This window comes from Hibiscus syriacus, unplaced genomic scaffold, assembly GCF_006381635.1.
Source record: "Hibiscus syriacus cultivar Baekdansim isolate YM2019G1 unplaced genomic scaffold, ASM638163v2 tig00110788_pilon, whole genome shotgun sequence".
Taxonomy (NCBI): domain Eukaryota; kingdom Viridiplantae; phylum Streptophyta; class Magnoliopsida; order Malvales; family Malvaceae; genus Hibiscus; species Hibiscus syriacus.
In genome coordinates, this window is record NW_024062863.1 from 2,510,241 (window position 1) to 2,535,320 (window position 25,080).

A 25,080-nucleotide genomic window follows, 5' to 3' on the forward strand; every position below is an offset into this window, starting at 1 on the left:
ATCTATGAGGGCCAAAACTATAAAATAACAATAATTCAAGGGAAAATAAAAAAATATATAATATTCTAATTTTATCCTTAAGTTATTGGTCCTCCTATTAACAATTAACTATAAAATTTGTTCTGATGCATATTATCTAATGATACTATACGATATAAACAATAATTAATATTCAGTTTAAATAAAATAAAATTTTAATTTTAAAATATAAAAGGAATTATAAATAAATTAAGAGAATCAAATCAAATAAAACAATCTTTCCACTAATTAGTCAAATGGCAGCCCCCTCCCCTGGGTTGCTTATGTCTCAGCTGCGATGGGGCTGTTTCAAATGTCTCTGCTTTAGGAGGCGCAGGTGGTGTTTTTCGCGGCTAAATTACATAACTGACATCGTTTGTTTTTAATTTTACTTTTCTAACACCGTTCGACCAATATTTTCAAAACTAGCACCCTTTCTGCTGAGTTGGTAAAGGCGCGTCCCCGGGGACGCGCTTTACCCGTGTTTTCGCTGAGTTGGATGCCACGTGTGAAAGGCGCGTCCCCGGGGACGCGCCTTTGCCATATCAGCAGACACGTGTGGAAGGCGCATCCCCGGGGACGCGCCTTCCATTAAATGTCATAAATGCCCCCATCCGTTTTTCCTAACTACCCCTCCTCCTCCCCTATATAAACCCCCTCAACCCTCACTCATTCTTCACACCAAAATCATCTTCTCCTCTCTTATAACTCAAATTCTCCAACTATTTGAGTTTTAAATTTGTTATTAGTGGTAAGAAATTTATTTTTATGTTAGTATTTTTTTAAATAGTTATTATTTTTTATTAATATATTTATGTAAATATTAATTTTTTATTAAAATAATATTATATAATTATTATTTATTTAGAATTATTAATTTTTTTGCTAATTATATTGTTTTGTCTACAGTTATAATGGAAAACGAAATGCTGTTGCGATTGGATATTGATCATATCTCCAGACATTTTAGCGATATGGTAATATTTTTTATAATTAATGTTAATATTTAAATTTATTTTATTTTAAAGTTATTATGAATTTATATTAATTTTTACTTTTTATAATATATATTATTTAGGATGTTGATCGTATTTTAGAAACTTTTATTAAAAATCCACGTATACCGACACCGGAACGTATTTTGCCATATTTGGCTTCTGTTGGGTTCGGGTATATTGCAACAATTATAGGCGGTTGCAAACTCGAACCTGTCCTAATTTCTGCACTGATTGAGAGGTGGAGGCCCGAGACACACACTTTTCACCTTCCATGTGGAGAGGCAACAATTACATTGGAGGATGTCTCTATGCATTTGGGGCTTCCCGTCGACGGAAATATGATGTGTGGTATGGCGGATGGTGATTGGCAATCAATGTGCATTGATTATCTTGGAGCTGCTCCGCCAGAGTTTAATGGAGGTAGAATAGCTTTATCTTGGTTGAAAGCTAATTTTGAGGTTTTAAATGAAAATGCTTCAGAGGATCAAGCAAAGGCATGTGCTCGGGCATATATTCTACGAATAATTGGAGGAATATTGATGCCCGACAAATCTCGCAACCAGGTGCATTGTATGTGGTTGCGGTATCTGATCGATTTTGATGAAGCTGGAAGATATAGTTGGGGTGCTGCAGTTTTGGCATTTCTCTTTAGAGAAATGTGTCGGGCGATGAATTATAAGAAAACTGATATCGGTGGATATCTTCTGCTTCTACAATCATGGGCGTGGTTCCGCATGCCTTTCTTATGCCCGATCGTGAATGAACCATACGTATTCCCCTTATTGTTGAGGTAATTTTCGAACTAAATTTTGATTTAAATATTTTCAATTAAATAGGGTGATATTTAGTTTATATTATATTTCATAGGTGGTCGATGAAAAGAAAGGACCATAAAAGTATACCTACTGGGTTAGAGGAAATTCGTTTACTTATTGATACGAAAGCTGGGTCTGAGGTATGTTTTTAAATTTGTTTAATTATTAATATTTTAATTTAAAATATTAGATATAATTAGAATATTTTATTTATTTGAATTGTATATTTATATTTCAGTTTCAGTGGATACCTTATGCGAGCGATGAAGTGAAAGCTTGCATCCCACCCCACCTTAGTGGGTCATTAGAGGTATGGATATCGGTTATACCTCTTATATGTTATGCTATTATTGAGTGGCATCCAGTTGATCGCGTGCTCCGTCAGTATGGTTGTACGCAATATATTCCTGGAGCTCCTAGAAATTTAGACGACGTGCATAACATAGATAGACGGGGAAAGAAAGATGTTAACTGGGTGGTGAGACACAGAGATTGGATTGCGCTTTAGGAGAACCGATATACACTGTTGGCCCATCGACAATATTACGCTGAAACTGGTCATATGGTTACGGATAACTATATGGACTGGTTTAATGAAAATGGGAAGCCGTTTCTACTTTCGGCGGAAGCACGAGGGGTTAACATTCCTAGGCGCCGAGAAAGACGTCAACCGTCTCAATATCATCGTCCCCCGACGCGTGGACGGAGAGAATGCGCTACCGGTTCTGCATCAGTCCCACCACAACATCCTTATTCGTCGATGCCGTAGGGGTACATGCCCAGCCCTCTACTTCATATGCCAAGCCCACCAGTTTATATGCCATCTCCACAGGGTTACATTCCGAGCCCGCAGGGTTACATTCCTAGCCCGCCAGGTTACATGCCTAGCCCGCAGGGTTTTATACCATATGGAGGTGCATATACGACTATGTTTAATGATCCAGCATATGCTTCATATGCATCTTATTTGCCTGGTGGTGCTTCTCCGCAGAGACCTCAATCTTCATCTGGATCACATACATCGATGCCAATGTTTCCACAGTTTCCACAGTTCCCGGGGAGCGGTGGGATTGTTACTAGCACTCCTCCAGGGTCGTTATTTTATACAGGCCCTTCAGCCCCTTCAGCGTCATCTACACCAAATGAAGAAAATGCTGCTGATGATGATAGTGAAGATGAGGAGACTGAAGAACAAGTTCCACGAAGAAATCCTCCACGAAATAGGCAACCACCGCCATGTGGAACTCATTCGAGAAGACGACATCGGTGATCCAGTTATATTTAATGTTATTTAAATAATTAAATTTCAGAATTTTATGTAATTTGGTTATGTTATTTAAATGTTTCATGGTTGTTACATACATATTTTTTAATGTTATTTTTCATTCACATTTAACATTAAATGTTTGATAAATGTTTTTAAAATACAAATTATATTATTCGAAATTTAAAATAAAAATAAAAATAATATTATTCAAATTTAAATTTAAAATATAAATTATAGTATTCGAAATTTAACATTAAATTTCAACTTAATATTCCAATTGTATTCGAAATTAAAAGTTATATTCCAATTATAGTTCACAATACTTAAATTGAAATTAAATTTATCCATACATATGATTTTATCATTAACATATATATTAAAACGTATACATTAAAATCAACTTATGTTGAGTTCATCGATCGACGTAATCAACCAAGAGGGGGGTGAATTGGCAATTTATTCAATGTCACATTTCAATGCTCATTCCATACAATTTCAATGTCACAATCAACTTATCACTTCACATTTATTCAATTTATCCATAACATTTTATCTAATTTATTCAAACTTCACATAACGTTTTAATTTAAGTTATTCTTAACTTGTTGAACTTTCAAAAGAAGTTAAATTTAAGTTATTCCCCGAGGGACATGAGTGACATAATAGGGCAATGATAATATTCTCTGACGAAATAATGGAAGGCGCGCCCCCGGGAACGCGCCTTCATGTGAATAGTGAAATAATAGGTACTGATATATCTAGTGTCCCCGAGGGACATGAGTGACATAATAGGGCAATGATAATATTCTCTGACGAAATAATGGAAGGCGCGCCCCCGGGAACGCGCCTTCATGTGAATAGTGAAATAATAGGTACTGATATATCTAGTGTCCCCGAGGGACATGAGTGACATAATAGGGCAATGATAATATTCTCTGACGAAATAATGGAAGGCGCGCCCCCGGGAACGCGCCTTCATGTGAATAGTGAAATAATAGGTACTAATATATCTAGTGTCCCCGAGGGACATGAGTGACATAATAGGGCAATGATAATATTCTCTGACGAAATAATGGAAGGCGCGCCCCCGGGAACGCGCCTTCATGTGAATAGTGAAATAATAGGTACTGATATATCTAGTGTCCCCGAGGGACATGAGTGACATAATAGGGCAATGATAATATTCTCTGACGAAATAATGGAAGGCGCGCCCCCGGGAACGCGCCTTCATGTGAATAGTGAAATAATAGGTACTGATATATCTAGTGTCCCCGAGGGACATGAGTGACATAATAGGGCAATGATAATATTCTCTGACGAAATAATGGAAGGCGCGCCCCCGGGAACGCGCCTTCATGTGAATAGTGAAATAATATGTACTAATATATCTAGTGTCCCCGAGGGAGATGAATGACATAATAGGGCAATGATAATATTCTCTGACGAAATAATGGAAGGTGTGCCCCCGGGAACGCGCCTTCATGTGAATAGTGAACCGATTATAGACACTATTATATGCAACGTATTATAAACTTTCAAAACAAACTTCAGTTCACAATCTTTCAAATTCTCAAATTCCCAAACTCTAAATTCTCAAATTCTCTGAAAATGAGTCGTCTTTTTGCTGTTGTTTTGTATGATGGAGAAATTAAAGAAGCTGAAGAGGGGGTTATTTTTGAGTCAGATCATTATATCCCCTTAACCTTGAAGAGAAACATCACAATTGAGGAGTTAATCACAAAAATTTCGTTAAAGATTCGTGTAGCAGGCCAGAGAAGACTATCTTCACTTCAATACAGATTTCCTACTGAACTTTTTCCGCTCACGTATACATCATTTCAGCTTTCAAACGATGATGATGTTTCTATGATGGTTGATGCTCATATGGGGAGTTCACAATCTCTTATTGAAATGTATGCCACTTTTATTGAGGTTCGTGTAACTCGTGGTCTCTCATATTCCTCTCACTTTGGCATTGCATATCAAACTGATCAAGTTGATAGCCCGACACAACTTATCTGTAATGATTTCACATCATTAATGGCGGATCCAACGCCATATACCATGCCATCAAGTTCAATAGGAAGGCATTCATCTGCAACTGCTTATGATCTCAACCCACGTGGCTTCACCAATAATCCATATGGCAACATCTCTTCTACTTCAAGGGGCAGACATTCATCTGCCAATGTTTTCGACTTACATATGGAAATGCCAACGAGACGACAGTCTATTCACATCCCACATGATACAATGGCCTCAAGTTCAAGGGGAGGACACGCAAGCGGGAACTTATTTGACCTCAACATTGGATTATCGGAGGAACCCTCATCTCCACCAGAAGAACCTCTTCGGGAGCCAGGTGCAGATGGTGCTGAAACGGGATTATTCGTTGAACCTGACTCACCACAGTTTAACGTACATTCTGATGATGACGAGGATGACGTTCCGATAAATACAACACCAGCCGAACTTCCTGCACATATGTATGAGGCTGATTATGATGCAATGTATGAGCCTGAATTTCCAGATCTTCCTGATGTTGGCAACTATGGACTTCAATCATCAGTCAATGACGGTAATTTACATATTGGAATGGAGTTCGCATCGAAGGAGGAAGCAATGATGGCAATAAAGAGTTACAATATTCGTAACTCAGTTCAGTCCCGAGTTGATCGATCTAACACGGAGAAATATGTCTGCTACTGCGTCCAACGTCACAACGGATGTCAATGGATGGTCCGTGTATCAAAGAGGAAGAGGAAGAACAACTTATGGGAACTAACCAGATACAACGGTCCTCATACATGTTGTGCAACAGGTATAAACCAGGATCATCCCAACTTGGACTCCAACATTATTTGTCAAGCAATCATGCCCATTGTGAAGCAAAGCTCTCATATAGCTGTTGCAGTGTTGATTTCTGCTATACAGTCACAATATGGGTACACTGTCTCATATAAAAAAACATGGTTGGCAAAACAGAATGCCATTTGCAAACTTCATGGCGAATGGGATTCCTCTTACAACGAGCTGCCCAGTTGGTTTCATGTTGTGCAAAGACTTAATCCCGGGACAATTGTTGAGTTCGAAACTCAACATCATTACGTGAATGATCGAATGGTTCGCGATCGCTGCCAATTTTACCGAGTCTTTTGGACTTACCCTCAGTGTATTAATGCAGTCAAGTACTGTAAACCAATTGTCCAAATTGATGGTACTTTCTTGTATGGGAAATACAAGCAAGTTTTATTATTGGCTGTGGTCCAAGATGGAAACCGCAATATTCTTCCTGTTGCGTTTGCCCTCGTTCAAGGAGAAGACACTGAGTCTTGGGCTTTTTTCCTTAAAAATTTACGTTTACATGTTATCACCAGGGAACGACTATGCATTATTTCAGACCGAGGAGCCGGGATAAAAGCAGCAATGGACTCTTTGGGTACAATGTATAGACCTCCACATGTTCAACATCGTTATTGTGTCCGTCATATTGCTGCAAACTATTACGGAAAATACAAGAAGAACGATGAACGTCAGTTAGTCGTGCGGATGGGTATGTTACTTTTTCCCAATTTTTCTATCAATTTCTTATTACTTATTTATACTTCATATTAACTATTACATATTCCTAATGGCTTAGGTTACGAACTCTTACCTCAAAGGTTTGAGTCGATGCTACAAGAGCTGTTTGGCAAAAATAAGAAGGGGTGCGAGTACATTATGGACATCAGCAAAGAAATGTGGACAAATACATATGACGGGGGGTATCGCTATGGTCATATGACAACAAACTTGGCTGAAGCAATAAATTCAACCTTAAAGGGGGCGCGTCATTTACCAGTCACGGCGTTGGTCAAAACGACTTATTTTCGTTTGGGTTAACTCTTTGCAAAACTCGGTGGACAAGCTCTTACTTGGATGCAAAACGGACATATTTACCACCCAAGACTAGTAGCCGATTTACAGAAAAAAGTGGCTACATCAAATGGGATGTTAGTTACAAATTTTTCTCGCACCCGTGAATTGTTTCGTGTAACTGAAATGCCACGTCCGCTGCAAGGGATTGAAGCTAACTCTTTCAAAGTTAATCTGCAAGAGAGGTGGTGCGATTGTGGTTTCTTTCAAGCACTCAAATATACATGCTCTCATGTCATTGCTGCTTGCTCACATTCGCATTTGGACTACAAAAATTATGTTGATCCCGTATACCAACTTTCACAAGTTTTCAAGGTATATGAATTTGAGTTTCCGCCCATAGGAAACGAAAGAGACCCAAATGAGATTCAAACTTGGCTTACAATTGTACCAGATCCATTGCTATTGAGGGACTCAGGTCGTCCAAAATCTACTAGAATACATTGTGATATGGATATTCGGGAGAAGTCGACAGAACAAAAACGATGTGGGCATTGTAGAAACATCGGGCACAATAGAAAAAAATGTCCAGCTCTGTTATCATCATATAACCGTTAACTCTTATGTAATTAAAGTTTTTAAATGAATGTTTTTATTTCTAATAATTTAATGTTATTGCATTTATATAATTTGTCAATGTATGTACACCTAAATAATTTTTTTAACTTTTAAATACATAAATATATTTAATATATTTATTTAATATAATATTTAATATTATTAGTTATAATTTTTTTTAAAATATAATAATAATTCCACCTTCTAAGTAGAGAAAAATATTAAATTAAACAAATTAAAAGTTATTAAAAAATTTATGTATACGATGACACATTTCATGTTCTGATTAGAGGATTAAATTTATTAAATTAAATTTTCAATAAGACTAATTTTATAAAATATGTAAGTCTTGAAGATTAAATATGTAATTATACTAATTTATTAACTTATGCATCAATATTTTCGTTAAATATTGATATGAGATGACTATATTGATTGATAACATTTAAATAATTAACTGATAAAATTAATAGATCGATAATCAAAATCAAAAATACTCGAAACTTGATAATTCTTACATTATAATCGAAACATTTTACATAATATATTATTAATTTATAATAATAATAAAAATAAACTATTTATTATATAATAAAATACGTGTCTGCTGAGTTGGCAAAGGCGCGTCCCCGGGGACGCGCCTTTCACACGTGGCATCCAACTCAGCGAAAAACACGGGTAAAGCGCGCCCCCGGGGACGCGTCTTTGCCAACTCAGCAGAAAGGGTGATAGTTCTGGAAATATTGGTCAAACGGTGTCAGAAAAGTAAAATTATAATCAAACGGTGTCAGTTATGTAAAAACCCCATTTTTCGCGACCACAATGGTGACTTCATTCTGACTTTTCATAAAAGTATTGGTGCTTCGTCAGTACTCCACGCTGAACTCTGGAGCATTTATAAAGGTCTGCGTGGTTAAAGGGGTTTGAGCGCGCTATAGTTTAATATGATATTGCCTTAGATCTCCTTTCTTCACCGCCTATGGAGAGCCCCTTCGTCCTTGTTCGCCTAATTAGGCCTGTAAATGAACTGAACGTTCAGCGAACCGTTCATGAACCGTGCGACGGGAAGTTCGTTTATGTGCGTTTATTTATTAAATGAACGAACATGAATAAGATTTTGTGTTCGTTTAATTAAATGAACGAACATGAACATAGGTCTCGTTCGTTCATTTAAGTTCGTGAATGTTCGGTTATGTTCGTTTATATGCGTTTAGTTATGTTCGTTTATGTGCGTTCATTTATGTTTAACCTAATATTCTTAAATCAATTTTGGTGACCAATTTGTATGTATCCTAAAAATATTAATTAATATGATATTTTGATGACCAACTTCATAATTAACCCAAATTTACAGCCTGATTAAGCGGTAATACAAAAAACCCTAAATCTAAAAACAATATTTTCTCAACTCTTCTCCAACCCGTCATTCAGCTGTTCTTGATTCTCAACTCTCCCCACCCTCCACAATTTTCATTTATGCAACGATTCGACGGAGCTTCAAGTCTTCAACTGCAACGATTCGACAGAGCTTCATCTCTTTTCCTTCTTGAACATGATTTCATAAGGTAAATAATTTGAAATTTTTTTTGTCTGTTAATTTTGGGGTGTGAATTTAGGGATTTTTTTTGGCATCTTAAACGATGTGGAACCCCTTGTACGCCGCTATGAACGGTGCATTCGACCAGTCGGTCTTCTCCAGTCTACCCCTCATTGCCCAGTCATCCACGTTAGAGTTGCCCTTAGGGAGTCCTAGTCAAATTTGCGCTTATATCCTCTAGTGGGGGAAGAAAGTGGCGAGGTCAGTGGAGCGCTACTGGATATGGCTGTAATGTTGCGAAGGAATGGAAAGAGGTGAGTCGAGGTATTTGAATTGAAACGAGTCAGACTCGGGCATAAGGAAGATGAGGGACTCGTATGGTAGGAAGGTTCGGGGCTTGGGAAAGATGAAGACTGTGGACTGGGATGGTGGAAGGAGAACAATATTAAATTTAACATTTTGTCAAAAATAGCTGCTGACATATTGACAATTCCGGTCACTACTGTTGCTTCTGAATCTGCTTTCAGTGCTGGTGGGAGGGTTATTGATCCGCATCGATCCTCTTTAGGAACTAAGATGGTTGATATGATTGTTTGTGGAGCTGATTGGTATAGTCAATACTATGGGTTGGAGAAAAATAAAAACAAGGTATTTTTATGTTTTAAGTTTTATTGAATTTGGTTTTACAATGACTAATATATTTTTGGTTTTTTGATTTGTTGTAGCAAAGCGAAGATATCATACATGTTGAGATTCCTTGAAAATGAGGATGAATGAATTAGTATAACCTCGCTAATTTAGTATATTTTTCATCTTTTGTTATAACTCTTTTAATTTAATATAATTTTATTTGTTTGATTTTGATCAGGATGGATGATGAATTAACGACTGATCATGAATGCAAGTTGAATATGTTACGAATATTATTGAAGTTGTTTGGATTTCAAGAAGATTGTTTTGTTGAACAAATTAACTTTAAGACTTTATTATATTCATATAGCTTACTTATGATTTATGTATGTTTTTGTCGTGTTCGAACAAATTAACTCTAAAGTCGTGTGAATCATTTAATATCTTTAAAAGATTGATTGAAATATCTGATTTCTTCAAACATTTCATCACTGCTAATCAGCTCTTAGGCTATTGTCACTGTAGATTTGGTTGATTTGCATTGTCGACTATTTTTCATGAAAGAACAATGGAAGGTAGGGTCTCCAACGTTTATGTTCGTTTATGTTCGTGTTCATTTATGTTCGTATTCGTTTATGTTTGTGTTCGTTTATGTTCGTTTATTTATTAAATGAACGAACATGAACAATCTATATTCCTTAATGAACGAACATGAACAAAAAAAAATTTGTTCGTTTATGTTCGTGTTCGTTTATGTTCACTTATTTATTAAATGAACGAACATGAACATACATCCGTTCATGTGCGTTCGGTTCGTTTACAGGCCTACGCCTAATTGCTTCTCTTTATAATAAGGCTTGGTTCGTCGAATTCCTTCTTGTTCTTCGCGAAGCTAACGCATCTGCCCAACATGATGGAGGTCTCAAGACTTTTGTTTCACCCCCCACGGGTCTCATTGATATTCTTTTGAGAGACGTTCTTGGTCCCCCTACCTATAGAGCAAGGATTTGATGTTACTGGTTACGGCCTCTCTTTTATTCAAAAAAAAAAAATCTTTCCACTTTATTCTAAATAATGATTTTAATGCACGATACGGTATTAACATCGTTTATGTCACATTATATTATTATATAATGCACATCAATATTTACATAGTAATTAATATTTTATAATAATTTTGTTAACAAGAAACATAATTAATATATATTAATAGTTTGGGGAGGTATAATAATATTCAAATGTTTAAGAATTAATTTTAAATTATAACTTAATGATAAAATTAAAATATTTAAAATTTTAGAAATTAATTTAAAAAGAGATGGGTAAAAAGTAGTTAGTTTTGACGTAATATATGCATACGGTCACATGGATATCAGACCCATATGCCCAACACTCTCTCAATCCCAATGCCCTCAACTACCCACTGGTTTGGCGTTCGGAAACATCACCCACCCTCCCCCATTCTTTTCCACTTAAACAATTTAGGGTTCTATATTTAAAGGGTAAAGTATATTAAAAGTCACTGAATTATATTTAAATGATTATTTTTTACTATTTAATTTTTAAAAGTTATGAAATGATCATTGAATTTATTAATATGTTATAAAATAATAATTGCGACATTATAATATGTATAAAAATTAGATAAATTTAATAATTACTTTATAATATTTTGATAAAATTTAATAATTTTTTATAATAACTTATGTAATTATATGTAATTTTTTTAAAAAAATAAAAAAAATTGGAGGTATCGTTGAAATTATTGAGATCTCATGTTCAATTCCTACTTTGTGCATGTGTTAAAGCTTAAAATGTAATTATTTTTTAGAATTATTATAGTGATTTGGAATATATATATAATTCCTAATTTGATTGTGCTTTATAGGCATTAATTTTAATTTGTGATTGTCAATCGGTTTTAAATTTGATTAATAACATCAGTTTAAGTATTAATTCATTAAGTGGTTTTAATGGTAAAAAAATATTAATCTCTTTAGAAGTATTAAATTCAAAAAACGAGGTCTATATAATATGTGTACATTATTAATAAATTACGAAAATTCTAAATAGATATTATCTTAAATAATAATATTAACATTTTTTATATAAAATTATAATGAAAGAAAAAATATGAATCAATCAAGTGTTGTCTTTTCTGCAGGAAGATTACACGTTTTTATTTAATTAGTTATGCTTTCGTGTTTCAAAAAAAAAACATAAAATACATTCCTAACTTTAATCTAACACATGATAATTTAAATAATCATATCCATATAAAAGGCTAATTTACATTAAATTATTTAATTTAACCTAATTCCCTAAATAATTATTAAGTATCCTTCTTTCTTTGTTTTTTTTTAATTCTTAATAAGTCTAATTCTCATAAAATTAATTTTAAAGAAAAATCCACAAATAAAATTAAAGCTAATTATAATATACGTCTCCAAACTATGATATCTAGTTTAAATTAGTCCCCAAAGTTTTAAATGTTCTAATTTCATCTTTAAACTATAACTCTCATTTTAAATTGGTCCCAAAAATTTTAAATATTTTAAATTCATGCTCAAACTATGACCTTCATTCTATGTTGATCCCTAAACTTTTAAATATTCTAATTTCATCCTCTAACTTTTGAATGATTTCGGGGATGTTATTGGCACGTTGAAAAGTGTAGGGACTAATTAGGGTCATATTTTAGGGATAAATTTGGAATATTCAAAAGTTTGTGATCAATTTAAAATATGAATCATAATTTCAGGATGGAATTGGAATATATAAAAGTTAAGGAACCAAATTAAAATGAGAGTTATAGTTTGAGGATGTATGATGTAATTAACTCATAAAAATTCTGAAAGGGTCATAAACATCCAAAAGAATAAAAAATTTAAAGAAGAGGAGATTTCGAGTAGATTTTTTCAAGGGGTCTAGGGGTGGGTCTAATTGAAAATAGCCACGTGTCGTTAATGGGGTAGTGATATTGATCATAGGAGAGAGGGGGTTGGGGAGAGGCACATGGCGGTGTTTGGTTCAAGAAAACCACGTGATCACATGGGCTTTCCGTGGGTCCCCTCTCTTTCTCTGGACCTATCCGCAGGTGATCCCAGATGATCCGTTTCGATCTCCACTCACTCGCCCAAACTGTGTCTGGGGATTTACGTAAATTTGTTCCCCAGACAGCTTTGCACCCGCTGCATGTGCCCTGTTGTACATTTTGCCTGCCCTTAACCCCTTTACCATGGCACATGCAAGCACTACACGACAAGTCTCCTCACCCGCTTTTGTATCGGGCGTGTTTCTTACCGTCCCAACTCATATCCTAAACGCCGTACGACTGGGGAAACCCCAAAACCCCCGTGGGGCCTACTACCTTCGTTGGATTCTTCCCCGGTCCTTATACCCTTTGGTCTTTTGAAATTTACCCCTTCTATTTTTAATTGTAGGAACTTAATCCTCAATTTGTCTTATTTAGAAATTAAAGTTCTTTTTTAATACATGTGACTGTCACATGTGCTTAAACTATATCTGAACTTGAGTTTATCGGGATCCTAATTAGGCTTTCAATGCCATACTTTTTATCTATAATACTCGAATTTAAGACTTTCTTTAAAGACGTAGAGATTAAAGATGATAAAGGATCGAATCAAAGTATATTTTTGAACTGACCAAATCATATCCGACATTATTCGTTAAATATAAGTATTTTACCATCCCTAATCGAGATTAATATCATTCTATCCAACAAGCATTGGCAAAATCAAATTGATAACATTGTTAAATATAAATATTTGTTAAAAATTAAAAAAAATTAAATCAGATATTTGAATATTAAATCCAATATATTCATATTCAACAAAAATCCATTAGTAGGTTCAAATTATTCAAGTAGAAATAGTAAAAGCAGATAGACTAAATTCAAAATCTAAACACTACAAGCACAGGAATCGTAATTAAACCAAATGTCCCGGACCTACCACCATCGTTGGCATTGACAAATCTGACTCGGAGAGAGCTTTTAAATATAATATAACGCCCCCTCATGTCCCTCTCATCTCCTCTCATACTCTCATGCACTCACTCCATTCCCTTCACTTTCCTTTCCGTTTTCTCCTCTTTGATCAATGGAGATCAATGCCATGAACCAGACAAAAATACCCACATTTTACACCAAACAAACCCCATTGAAAAGAAACGCATTGCATGAAGAAGTTTTACCCACTTTCCGAAGAACCACCCGGCCGGGCACCACCAGGAAAAGGAGAGAGTACTCGAACAAGGATTCTTCGAGCGAAACGCAAAATGATGACGGTGTTGCCGATGAAGACGACGACGAGAAGGTCGAAGTGAAGAGAAAGATCGTGGCATTGCAAAGGATAGTTCCGGGAGGCGAGGATTTGGGTGTGGACAAGCTGTTCGAAGAAACTGCTGGGTACATATTGGCTTTGCAGTGCCAGATTAGGGCTATGAAAGCTCTTACTAGCTTCATTGAAGGCGCGGATAAGGAGAAAAGAAAGCTTGGAGGTTGATCGATTAAAGCAGACCGGTTGTTTCTCATCAACTGTAATTGGTTTTATTCCCCCTTTGCCATTTCCTTTTGTGTGATTAGAAAATGCAGAGATATGTTAATGGGATGATTGAAGAATGAAGATAAGACCACTTCAAAGGAAATTCATTAATTTTTTCATAAATTAATATTTCAACTGCTAAACTTACATAAATGATCTAATATTTTGTCTCAATAAATCTATTAACAGATGAAAACTTCATTAAGTTTTCATTGATTAATTAAGTACATTTAGAGTTATACAATGAGGATTAATTTTTTTCTCTTTTATGCATGTATAATTTAACATATTTTTTAACGTGCACATTATAATTATATAAACCTAATTTTTATGCGATATAAATTATGTAGCATATGAAAATAAATAAAATATAGTATTATATTATAAGAGTGAGTCCTTAGATGTCAAATTTTAAACTTTTTCTTGTTCAATTATTTTCCAAATTTCATATTTTTATCTAATACTTCAACAAATCTATAGTAGCATGTATAAAATATAAAATTCATGAAATAAATTGGGTTGAGACGATCATATTCTTAATAGACATTTGCAAAATTTAATTTAAATTAATCGATTAATAGATCAGATAGAGTTTTAGAACTGAAATCACAGTATGAATAACATAAATCATCAGTATGCACTTATCGTACACAATACAGAAGGTTTAGAGCTACAAAGGCGACTGATGAAAACACTCCACACATGGCAGATCCCAACATTCAAGCCCTGATACGTTCCCCCAATGAACTTTTTCAGTTCTCAACAACTATTTTGCAGAAAAATGCTAGAAGAAAAAACAAAACAACATATGAACTCCACCATGAACTTGAGATTCTGCGTTAGCTATTTTCCGAGACTGCAAACCAAAGAATTTAGCATGACTTGCCGGAGAGTGCTTGGATTTCATCTATCGGAGCGCCGAAGAACTTCGAAAAGTCCACAGCAGCTTCTCCAAGAAATCACTTGCACCAGACGGTGACGCATGGAAGGAATAGGCTGTCAAGGAATCAAACCCAGATTTTAGTTTAGGTTTAACATAAATTGTAGAAAATGATGGAAATAAAAACTGGGTTTTATGTTATTGACCTGAGTTTCCATGGTTTCGTCAATGTCAGGCTTGTCTGCTGCAACTTCACCACCACCATCTCTGGTCTCGACTATAGGAACGGTTTCTGCTAGCGAGGAATCTTCGACATTTTGCTCCAATGCCGATTCTGGGAAACCTGACGAATTCCCAGCATTGTTGTCAGAAGCAACAAGCACTCCATCGACCGTGGAGCCATCGGCCGGCGGTACCGTTGTTTCCTTTGGTTCTACATTGGTTAAGACTACTTCAGAGTCTCCAGTGGTTTCGGACTCGGTAGCATCTAACTCTGCAGCATCAGAGTCTCCCGGTTCGGTCTCTCGAGCCGACTCAGAAACCACTTTCTCCTCTTTGTCACTATCACTTGAACTGGAATCTTCAGTACCAGGCGTTTCATGTGCTTCTGCTTCTACTTTCGAATAATCTTCCATTTTCCGTAACGATTTGTCGAAGAAGAATCTCTTTCCCTGTGCCTTTTTTTTTTTTTTATAGTTTTTCGATATCAAATGATCAACTTAGCCTGGTTTTCCGTCCATGAATTGCTCTGCATGTTCGTTAAAGAATAAAAAAGCAAACTTAAGGTTCACGGCATACAGAGAAACTTTACAGGGAAACAATTAATACAGTAGAAGTTGAAAGGCAGATGAAGAAGGAGAAGAAAGGAGGATATGGCATTTTTCCTAACCATTCAAGCCCATGACCGATCGTTAAGCTTGAGTTTCGCGAAGAATGGTTGGTCAAATGACCCACATCTCTTTCTTTGTATTTCTCTACTAAATATTAATATAACCATATGACTATATGGATTCCAATTGTAATGGTGACGGGTGAAATTTTCCAAGCATAGCTAACTCCTAGATTACAAGATCTCAATTTTTAGTTGTGAACATCTGCCTGCAACTCACCTACCAATTAATACATTTGCCCATGTCAAAAGTTAGAAAAAAAATATCAATTCACTTTACTCAGATTCAAGCAGTCTGTTTGTAAAATGTGCATACTATCAATAATTAAGATTTTTTTTTTAAATAAATGTAATCTTATAATTACTCCAAACTATTAAAAAAATCAATTCACTCCATTAAATTTATTCGATCAATAATCACACGTAAATAAAATCAAAATACATTCAAAATTGTGTATACTTAATATTAATACATTATGAGAGAGTGTCAAAATTTTATTTAATATTTAAATTTTAATATAATTATTTATAAATATTTATAATTAATAAGTTAATAGATTCATTAGTGCACTATAAGTCCATATCTAAACCTATCAAGCCCAATCACCGCATACCTAAAACTTTGACCATTAAACTCTATTTCTTTTTGAAGTCACAAAATTTTTATGATTCTAAATCATTGATTGTTTCTTTCCTTTTTCATCTTTGGTTCATAAGTGATGAAATCAGTTTTGGTGTTAATTATTATTGTCTATATATATTTATTTTTTATTTCATATTTTTCTTTTTTTCAATTAACTATGTCTTTATGACACGATTTTCTCTATCTTTATGACATATTTATCTGACTTTTGGCACTTTTTCATATTCTTCTTTGGTCATTTTACCGTTCACGTCATTTTTTTTTCAAGGTTAGATTTAACTTCGTCATCGATCAAGATGATGCTCATTTGTTATCATGATAATCTTTCATATTTTGGAACATCAAATTATATTTGAATACGTAATACATGTTCGTAGATAGTTTTATCACTATGTTTGGTTCTGATTTGTGTTTATGATGATCTTTCAGCAATTAAACTCCCTATTGTGGTTCGTTTGTCGTAGCAGACAGATCTATTTGTATTTACATATTGTTTGAGGTTTTTGGATGAATTTTTCCATATTTTCATTGTATGACACTTATATATTCTTAAGTGACTAGATTTGTGTATTAATGATTATAGAATAATAGTCTAATTATATATTTAATTTATGAATCTAATTATAAATCCTCATTATAGTTTTAAATTTTTTTCTTAATAAAATTATTATGATTTTTTTTAAACGAGGAATAAGAACAATTATACTTTTATTTTGATCATTGTTATTAACAATAATTAATGTGACATTAACGATAACTAAATTCACTTATTTCATTAAGGATTCAAGTATATAAATAATATAAAGTTTTATAATTATCTTTTACTTAGAATTTTTTTATCGAATTAGATATTTAAAATTTCATCCTATTTCCATTCTCAAATAATGTCTGTTAACGGGAAAAAAAAACCCTATAACAAGTTGATAAGAAAATTTAAACATCTAAACTAATAATAAAAAATTACAGTTTAAGCACTTATTTTTCAAACTTAATCCCTCAATTATAGATTGGTTCAAATTAGTCACTTAGTTATAGATATTGGTACAAATTAATCTCTTATTTATTACTAAATGTATCAAAATTATTGTATTAGTAAAAAATCAAATAAAATTATTTTTAAAATGTCAATTACTATTTAACAAAATTGATATTTTAACTTTTTTATGGATATAGAAACGATTTTTTTTTGTTTGGAGTTGCACTGTAAATAAATAATAATAATTTCAATATTATTTTCTAAAAATAAAATGTTAAACTTGTAAAATTTGGTAATTAAATTGGTCCATTTAATAATATGAGATAATTTAAATTAATTTTTATAACAAATGTATTAAATTAATCTATTTAATGGTTGAGGGACTAAATTGATACAGCATATATAAAAGACGTATCTAGCAAGCACTTTCACCCAAAACGGGGAGAGACAAAATTTATGAATATACCCATAAGGTCCGAAACTGAGGGGTGAAGTTTTCTGCTCGCACGCCTGTTGTTGGTAGCCAAACTGAGTGTGAGATCGCCGATGATGGAGAAAGGAAAAGAGCCCACCGCACCCAACGAGGAAGCCAAAGTTGGTGAGATTGAGGAGAATGAGGAACCTTTAGAAATTGTCCTCTTTCAAGTTTCTGAATGTTATGTTTATTTGGTCAGTTTCCCCTCTCCCTTTCCCTCTCTTTATTCTTAACTCTTTATATATACTACGAATCTCAATCTGATGCTTGTCTACTCCGAATCTCTACTGTTTCTATTGTTGAGGTTTCCCCCCCTTGGATCACACTGAATTCATTCAATTTTAGCTGACTTGTATTTAGTTTGATAGTCGATCAAGATTAAGATTCAATATGTATGGCTGGTTGAATGATTAGATCGCCGGTTATACACTTTTAAAATGGAATTCTGTTTTGCAACGGGCAATGTAATCAATTAATTTTAAGAATGGAATTCGACGTAGTTGTGATCCTTCCGTGTTCCGTCCCCTTAAAACATTATGGTGGGGCTTCTATAATGTTGGATTTCTGTTCTCAATTTTAATTGAAATGGATAGTTTGATTTTGGATATTTTAGGTTTGGAACATTTTTTATATTAAAAGTGATAAGCGGATCATACCATTGTTTGCTTTGGTTTTATTTTCAAATTCATAATGTTGTGCTAAATGGATTATAATTATACTTGTGCCAGAAACCGCTAGTGAAATAGTCACAGTCATAGTTATAGTTATAGATATGGTAATTTATAAATGTTTTTTATGGAATATGGTATGGTAGGGTTCCAACTCTCTATTCTGCAGTATTTTCATTTTCTCAATCTATTTGTTTAACAGTTATTCATCTTTTTCCTTCGTTACTTTTTATGATTTAAACAAAACCGTCTGAAGCTGATAAATTTACCTTGCATGAGTTTATGATACTGAGTTTAAATCATATACCAAAACTGATTATACCACGATCTTTGACACGAGCATTTGGGCGTTTGATTCAATAAGGTTCGTGTTTTTCCGGGTTGAAAAAGCTGGGCCTGCCATGATTCCATGAATCCCTGTTCCTGAAATGGTACTTTTGTAGAATAAAGAGTGTGAAGTTGAACTTGATGCTAGCTTGTAAAAGATAAGTCCTAACATTAGGAGTAAATAAATAAGCCCTACACTTTAGGGATCTAATTTTTCTTTACCACCCTTGAGATAATGAACTATACTTCAGTTAAAGTTAAAAGAACCGAAAAGTTAAAAGAACCAACAAGAGCTATATAGAGTTAAAGGAAGATATTTTCGTCTCAAAAACAATTTTAGCTAATCCATTATTCTCTAGGAATTGGTAATTGTTGAAATAAATTTACCGTAACAACTAACAGTGAAAGTCTGATCAAATGGTAAAGTACAACTTACTCTAGGAATAGAGAATGTGAACAATGCGTAGGTAACTGATATATGCTATTTCGGAATACCTTTAGGTCAAACAGCCTAAATTCTTCCTAAAAAGATCCAATTACCAGACAACTTGAATCATCAGAACTTGACTTAACTAACTTTCCAACCATATATGGCTTGTGCCTTTTGACATTCAGATTAGCATATTTTCTTCATGTATGATGCCATCAACCTTAGTTATTACATCTAAAGAAACCTAGGTTGAAGTCTAGGGATTGCTTTACTTTTTTTTCTTTATCCGATGTTCCCCATTTCCTCAGAATTTCATATCAGAATACGACAGCAAATGCTAATTACTTAGGTGTCCTACCTTAGTGAAATCCAACCTTGTGTGATATTTTCTCGCTTATGTTCTCTTTCCCTGTTGCGCTGCTATGCTATCTTGCTGATTTAACACATTACTTCTGCAGATACCTCCAAGGAAAACTGCAGGCTCGTACAGGTAGTTGTCCAACTTGTCAGGATATGATACCCAACATGCAAGAATATTAATAATAAATAAATAAAAACACGCCGATCATATCTTTTGTATTATGTTGTGTTTATGGTGGGCTGTTCACAATGATGATATTGAAAACCTTATCTATCATGCTTTTTCTATTTGTGTGGCCACAAGTCTCTGTTATGTTTGTCATCAGGTTAGGTGAACCTTTGTTCATTTCCTTTTGTTTGTTTTTCTGTCTTGGTGTTAATTTGCATGAAATCGGATGAATTGCTGAAGGGAATAATTCATTATGCTATAAAACAGATAGTGAAATATTTTATGCATAACATTTCCCCAAAGTTAGAAACTAATTTCTTTTACCATGAAAAATATTGTTTTTAATAGCCAAGAGGCTATTGGATAAGAGTGGGGAGTGCGTAAAAGATCTGATCGAACAACTCTATGGTGTATGCTAAAGTGGTTTCTCTTTTTCTTTGATGGAGAAATACATACTTGTTCTTCTGAAATTTATTTCAGGGCTGATGAATGGAATGTCAATAAATGGGCATGGGAGGGAATTTTGAAAGTCATTAACAAGGGAGAAGAGTGCATTATCAGGCTTGAAGACAAGAATACAGGTAAACTTAGTTTTGTGCTTTGTAGGGCAATATGTCTATTGTGCTTATCTTTAGTTATTAGATGATTGATTATTGCAAGAACTCACGCTTCTTCATAGGTGAATTGTATGCTCGAGCATTTCTGAGAAATGGAGAACCACATCCAGTGGAATCTGTAGTTGATAGCAGTAGGTATGTACACATAAGTAATCCTAAGCTTTATATGTGTTTGCAGTGCTATATTGCTTTTAATTTTGACGCAACCCTTTATCTCAAGTGTGTGTGTTCTGCAGATATTTTGTTCTTCGAATTGAGGAGAATATTGGTGCGTAATTTTTTCCTTCAACTCTTTCAAATTCACTTTTGAATATAACTCAATTTAGAATTTCTGTTTTCTTTCAATGTATTCTTGCAATTGTTTTATGGCATTACTATATGAAATTCTTGCCACTCCTCGTACTTCCCTGTTGTGAATATTCCTTTCCTCCCCATTTCTTCAACCTGAAAGGATGTTTATAGATGAATTGTGAGCACATCTCTTAAGAAATAATTTGCAGACTACAAAATTTCCCAATTCAATTCTTCTTCATTCTCATTCCAAAAGTCGGTTTCTCTCTTGTATAAAATTTTGAACACTCATTGGCTCGACATTTCACTTTATCTTTCTTTGTTTTCTTTTCCATACAAAAGCAACCCAAAATCTACTGATTTGGGAGTCTATCCAAATTACTGACCTTTCTAGAATATCTTGACATTTTGATTAATAATTAAACTGTTGAAAGGTCTTATTATTAGCTGATTCAGTAGCCAAGAGAAGGTGCTTCACTTATGCTTTTAAGTCTTCTTTCCCATTTGGAGTATCCCCTGTGGTATGAAGTTATTTTCTGCATCAAGCATCTAGGAAAATCAAACATTGTCTGGTTTTACGTAAGAAAAAGAAACAATCCATCTTTTATAATGCAGCATCCCAAAGAAAGATATACCTTACATGTGATTCTAGCTTTTCTCGACTTCTTTGAGCTATGGTCACTTCATTTGATTCTCTGGGATTATGTTCTGTGACATTCTTTTGCTCAACTTTTGTGGGGGTATAACTGTCTCAAGATACTTATTTACCCCAAGCCATTTTAACTTCTGTTGCACTCTAAATTTTAAATCAATGTGTTGTTCTCTGTCATTAAATCAGTTTCCACATCTGCTTTGAGTTAAATGTCAAAACATAGCAGTTCCCTTACGATCAAGTATCTGTAGCAATGATGATTGATGTGCTTTGCTTGTTTGTCATTGGTATTTAGTTTTTAAGCTTGTTATTTATTACTTCAGAACTCATGCAGGTGGTCGCCAACGGCATGCTTTCATTGGCATTGGATTTCGAGAAAGAACAGAGGCTTATGATTTCCAAGCAGCCCTGCATGACCATATAAAGTAGGCTTCTCATATATCTTTATGCAGTTTATGTTATTTAATTTGCTTCCTGTATTGTGATTTCCTAAGTTCATACTGCTCCGATTTTTCAAAGAATACGAATGAGTACTATACTTATACTAAAAAAATGCACTCTTTAAATCGGACTTGAAGATACTTGAACAAAAAGAAAACTGCGGAAGAGATGGAGCAGCAATTCCAGAGCACTTCCTCGGTTGATTACAGTTTAAAGGAGGGGGAGACCATTGTACTTCAATTAAAGAACGTATGCCTTTCTTCATCCTTTTAACACTACACAATAACTTCATTCCGTATTCAAGTACTTCTAAAAGGTCTGTCTCCCTTTTTGATGCTGATCTCCCAGACTCAGAGAGGCAGTTCCACTGTGAAATCAAAAGCTTCGGAGCTTGGCATCGACAAGCTGTCTTTGGCAGACAAAGGTAACCAGAAAGATCCCATGCTTAGCATCATGCTACCACCACCACCACCACCTGGACCACTTTCACCTGTAGGTAGCACTCCTAAATCATCCCGACCGCCTCCACCATCACCACTTTCACCTGTAGATACAACAGGGGATTCTCCGACAAGCTCACCCTCAAAACTCCAATTAGAGGGTACTTCAGAAAAGAAGGCTCCGATATCCTCAGAGGAACATACAGACGAACAACACCAGGGTGAAGGTCAGAGCACAGAAGACGTAGAGGATGATGATTTTGGGGATTTTCAAGCTGCGGGGTAGAGGCTTTGCAATAAGACTGTCCATGTTTGTAGTTGAATGCACAAATTGGTTTGTTTGTTTGTTTGTATTTTATGGGTTTGGATACTCTGATGATGGGAATTAGGTGTTGCTGTTAAATTTACCATTACTCGGGTAATTTACTTGGTTAAATACACCAATTACTTGGGACATACTCAACAAGAGAATTCTGTCCTTTTCTTTTTTCAGTATACTATAAACATGACCTTTTTTATTTATTGACCGCTGAGTGTTTTGATTTGCCTGTTAGAATGAATATTACAGTGACAGATTTTTATACTGAGTTATGTTTATCGAATAAAACAGTACGTAGAAGACGTAAATTCAACCTTAAGAAAAGAATAACAAGTTAAAAGAATAAACAAAATCATTTACTATTTTCGCATATGAAAAAATAAACAAAATAAAATAATGTAACCCATATAACAATAGGTTTTGTTTAAACAATAACTTAATACTACAGTAGGTTTTGTTTTGATCGTTTAAACATTAATGTTTGATATATTAATTGTGTATAACTTTATCTTATTAATAAATTAAATATGAATATTAATATAACATAAAATCTTAAAGGATTTGATTTTGGTGTACTAAAAATATATAATTTAATAAGATTATAACATGTTATTAAAAATAAATTAAACAAACCAACATAGTTGGTCAAAGTGGTAAATAACTTGATGTTACTTAAGTAAGATTCTGAATTTAAATTATTATATATATAAAAAAATTCTTATTGAATGACATATCTAAAATAAGATGTGCGAGGTGGGTTGGTCCAATTAAGCTTTGAATCAGGAAAGGAGAGGTTCACTTTGAGGAAAACCGACTCATTTCGATTCCCTTGCTGAGAAATCGAAACAGTCAGATGCCGGCGTTGCGAGACAAATCCCTCACAGGGAGTGCCATGAACTCGGAGGGAAAGTTGGTGACATTAATGTTTCCGCCACGATTGTGGCGCAAACGGAGGGAGATGATGTCGGAATCGGAAGAGAAAAACAGGCTGAAGAGAGGACGAGAGAGCCTAATTACACCATAGGGAAATTCGAAGTTAGTGGTGGGCATGGACAAGATATCAGAGGTGCTTCAATGGAGTCTCAGGGCCGTAAACACGAGACAAGTGCTGGAAATAGACGAGAGAGGTGCTTCGATGGAGTCCAAGGCCAAACACGAGCAGAGTGCAGGTGCTTCAATGGAGTCTATGGGCAAATGCGAGAGCGGTAAAGAAAGAAGGCATAGCACGGAAACGGCTGGCGAACGAAGGAATATCGGTAAAGAAGAGGGTGACGAGAAACGAGAGCAGCTATCTCTAGAAGAGATATCGAAGCTAAGAGGAACAGCTCAACAGAATTCGACGGAGACTTTACAGGCTGCCGAAAAACGTTATAACAAGGCCAAGGAATCAGGCGCCCAAGCGCTTAACACCGCAGCCGAGTACACCAAAGATAAGGGTCAACAAGCAAGGGAAACCGCTCGTCAAAGCGCTCAGTATGCGACGGAGATGGGTGGACAAGCGAAGGATACGATCGTCGAAGGTGCAGAAAAGACTTCACAATACATTGCGGAGAAAGGAACCGAGACCGAAGACACCGCGGCCGAAACCCTATCGAGTGCAGGTAAGACTACGGAAGACTACACGGTACTGAAAATGGAATGGGCGAAAGATTACGCATTGCAAACGGCGGTGAAAGCGAAAGACACAGCAGTTGATGTTACTAAAACAGTGGCGAGTTATACCGGAGAAAAGGCGGTTGTTGCCAAGGATGTGACGGTAGAGAAAAGCAAGGAGGCGGCTGGCTTGGCGGGGAAAGTGGCTGTGGTTGTAAAGGACAGAGCTGTAGTAGCCGGATGGAGTGCGGCACATTATACCACCGAGAAAGCTGTGGAAGGAACAAAGGTGGCGGCGAGGATGGTGGAGGGGGCGGCGGAGTGCTGGCCAAAAATCGAAGGAACTTGCGGCCACATCATTAAGGGCAGCCAAGGATGCTGCTTCAGCTGCTGGTGAGACTATATTGAGTATACCGCCAGGAAAAAGGAGGAGGCAGCCAGAGATTTTGAAGCTAAGAGATCCACAGAAGAAACACCGGTAATTTTGCACCTTATTCATTTTACAAAATCGAATCTTTTGACTCAATTAAAAAAAAAAATTAACTTGAATCAAGGGTGAATACATTAGCTACCAAGAAGAAGAAGAAAGCGCAGAACAAGGCGAGGA

At 35.0% G+C, this 25,080-nt stretch overlaps 4 protein-coding genes across 7 annotated transcripts; 3 read left to right on the plus strand and 1 right to left on the minus strand.

The window, feature by feature from the left end:
- The first annotated feature begins 13,797 nt into the window (after positions 1–13,797).
- LOC120140619 (transcription factor PAR2-like) lies at positions 13,798–14,396 on the plus strand. 2 transcript variants are annotated; one of them, XM_039155586.1, is made up of 2 exons: positions 13,798–14,022; positions 14,062–14,395. In XM_039155586.1, the coding sequence occupies exons 1-2, from the start codon at positions 13,860–13,862 to the stop codon at positions 14,262–14,264; spliced, it is 366 nt and encodes a 121-aa protein (XP_039011517.1). In that variant the 5' UTR covers positions 13,798–13,859; the 3' UTR covers positions 14,265–14,395. The 2 variants fall into 2 exon arrangements, with proteins under 2 accessions (XP_039011517.1, XP_039011516.1); XM_039155585.1 differs by having other exon boundaries at positions 13,798–14,396.
- Positions 14,397–14,895: 499 nt separating this feature from the next.
- LOC120140738 lies at positions 14,896–16,124 on the minus strand. The gene is made up of 2 exons (XM_039155720.1): positions 15,390–16,124; positions 14,896–15,299 (listed from the first exon to the last, which is right to left on the minus strand). Exons 1-2 carry the CDS (start codon positions 15,816–15,818, stop codon positions 15,207–15,209), a joined length of 522 nt encoding a protein of 173 aa, XP_039011651.1. The 5' UTR covers positions 15,819–16,124; the 3' UTR covers positions 14,896–15,206.
- Positions 16,125–18,154: 2,030 nt separating this feature from the next.
- On the plus strand, positions 18,155–23,053 carry LOC120140628 (uncharacterized protein At1g03900-like). 3 transcript variants are annotated; one of them, XM_039155596.1, is made up of 8 exons: positions 18,158–18,360; positions 20,050–20,081; positions 20,601–20,701; positions 20,800–20,872; positions 20,974–21,005; positions 22,015–22,105; positions 22,259–22,370; positions 22,470–23,053. In XM_039155596.1, the coding sequence occupies exons 1-8, from the start codon at positions 18,238–18,240 to the stop codon at positions 22,845–22,847; spliced, it is 942 nt and encodes a 313-aa protein (XP_039011527.1). In that variant the 5' UTR covers positions 18,158–18,237; the 3' UTR covers positions 22,848–23,053. The 3 variants fall into 3 exon arrangements, with proteins under 3 accessions (XP_039011528.1, XP_039011527.1, XP_039011529.1); XM_039155598.1 differs by lacking the exon at positions 20,050–20,081 and having other exon boundaries at positions 18,217–18,360; XM_039155597.1 differs by lacking the exons at positions 20,800–20,872; positions 20,974–21,005 and having other exon boundaries at positions 18,155–18,360.
- Positions 23,054–23,712: 659 nt separating this feature from the next.
- On the plus strand, positions 23,713–24,955 carry LOC120140630 (seed biotin-containing protein SBP65-like). Its single transcript, XM_039155599.1, has one exon. The coding sequence runs from the start codon at positions 23,929–23,931 to the stop codon at positions 24,868–24,870; it is 942 nt and encodes a 313-aa protein (XP_039011530.1). The 5' UTR covers positions 23,713–23,928; the 3' UTR covers positions 24,871–24,955.
- The last annotated feature ends 125 nt before the right edge of the window (positions 24,956–25,080 follow it).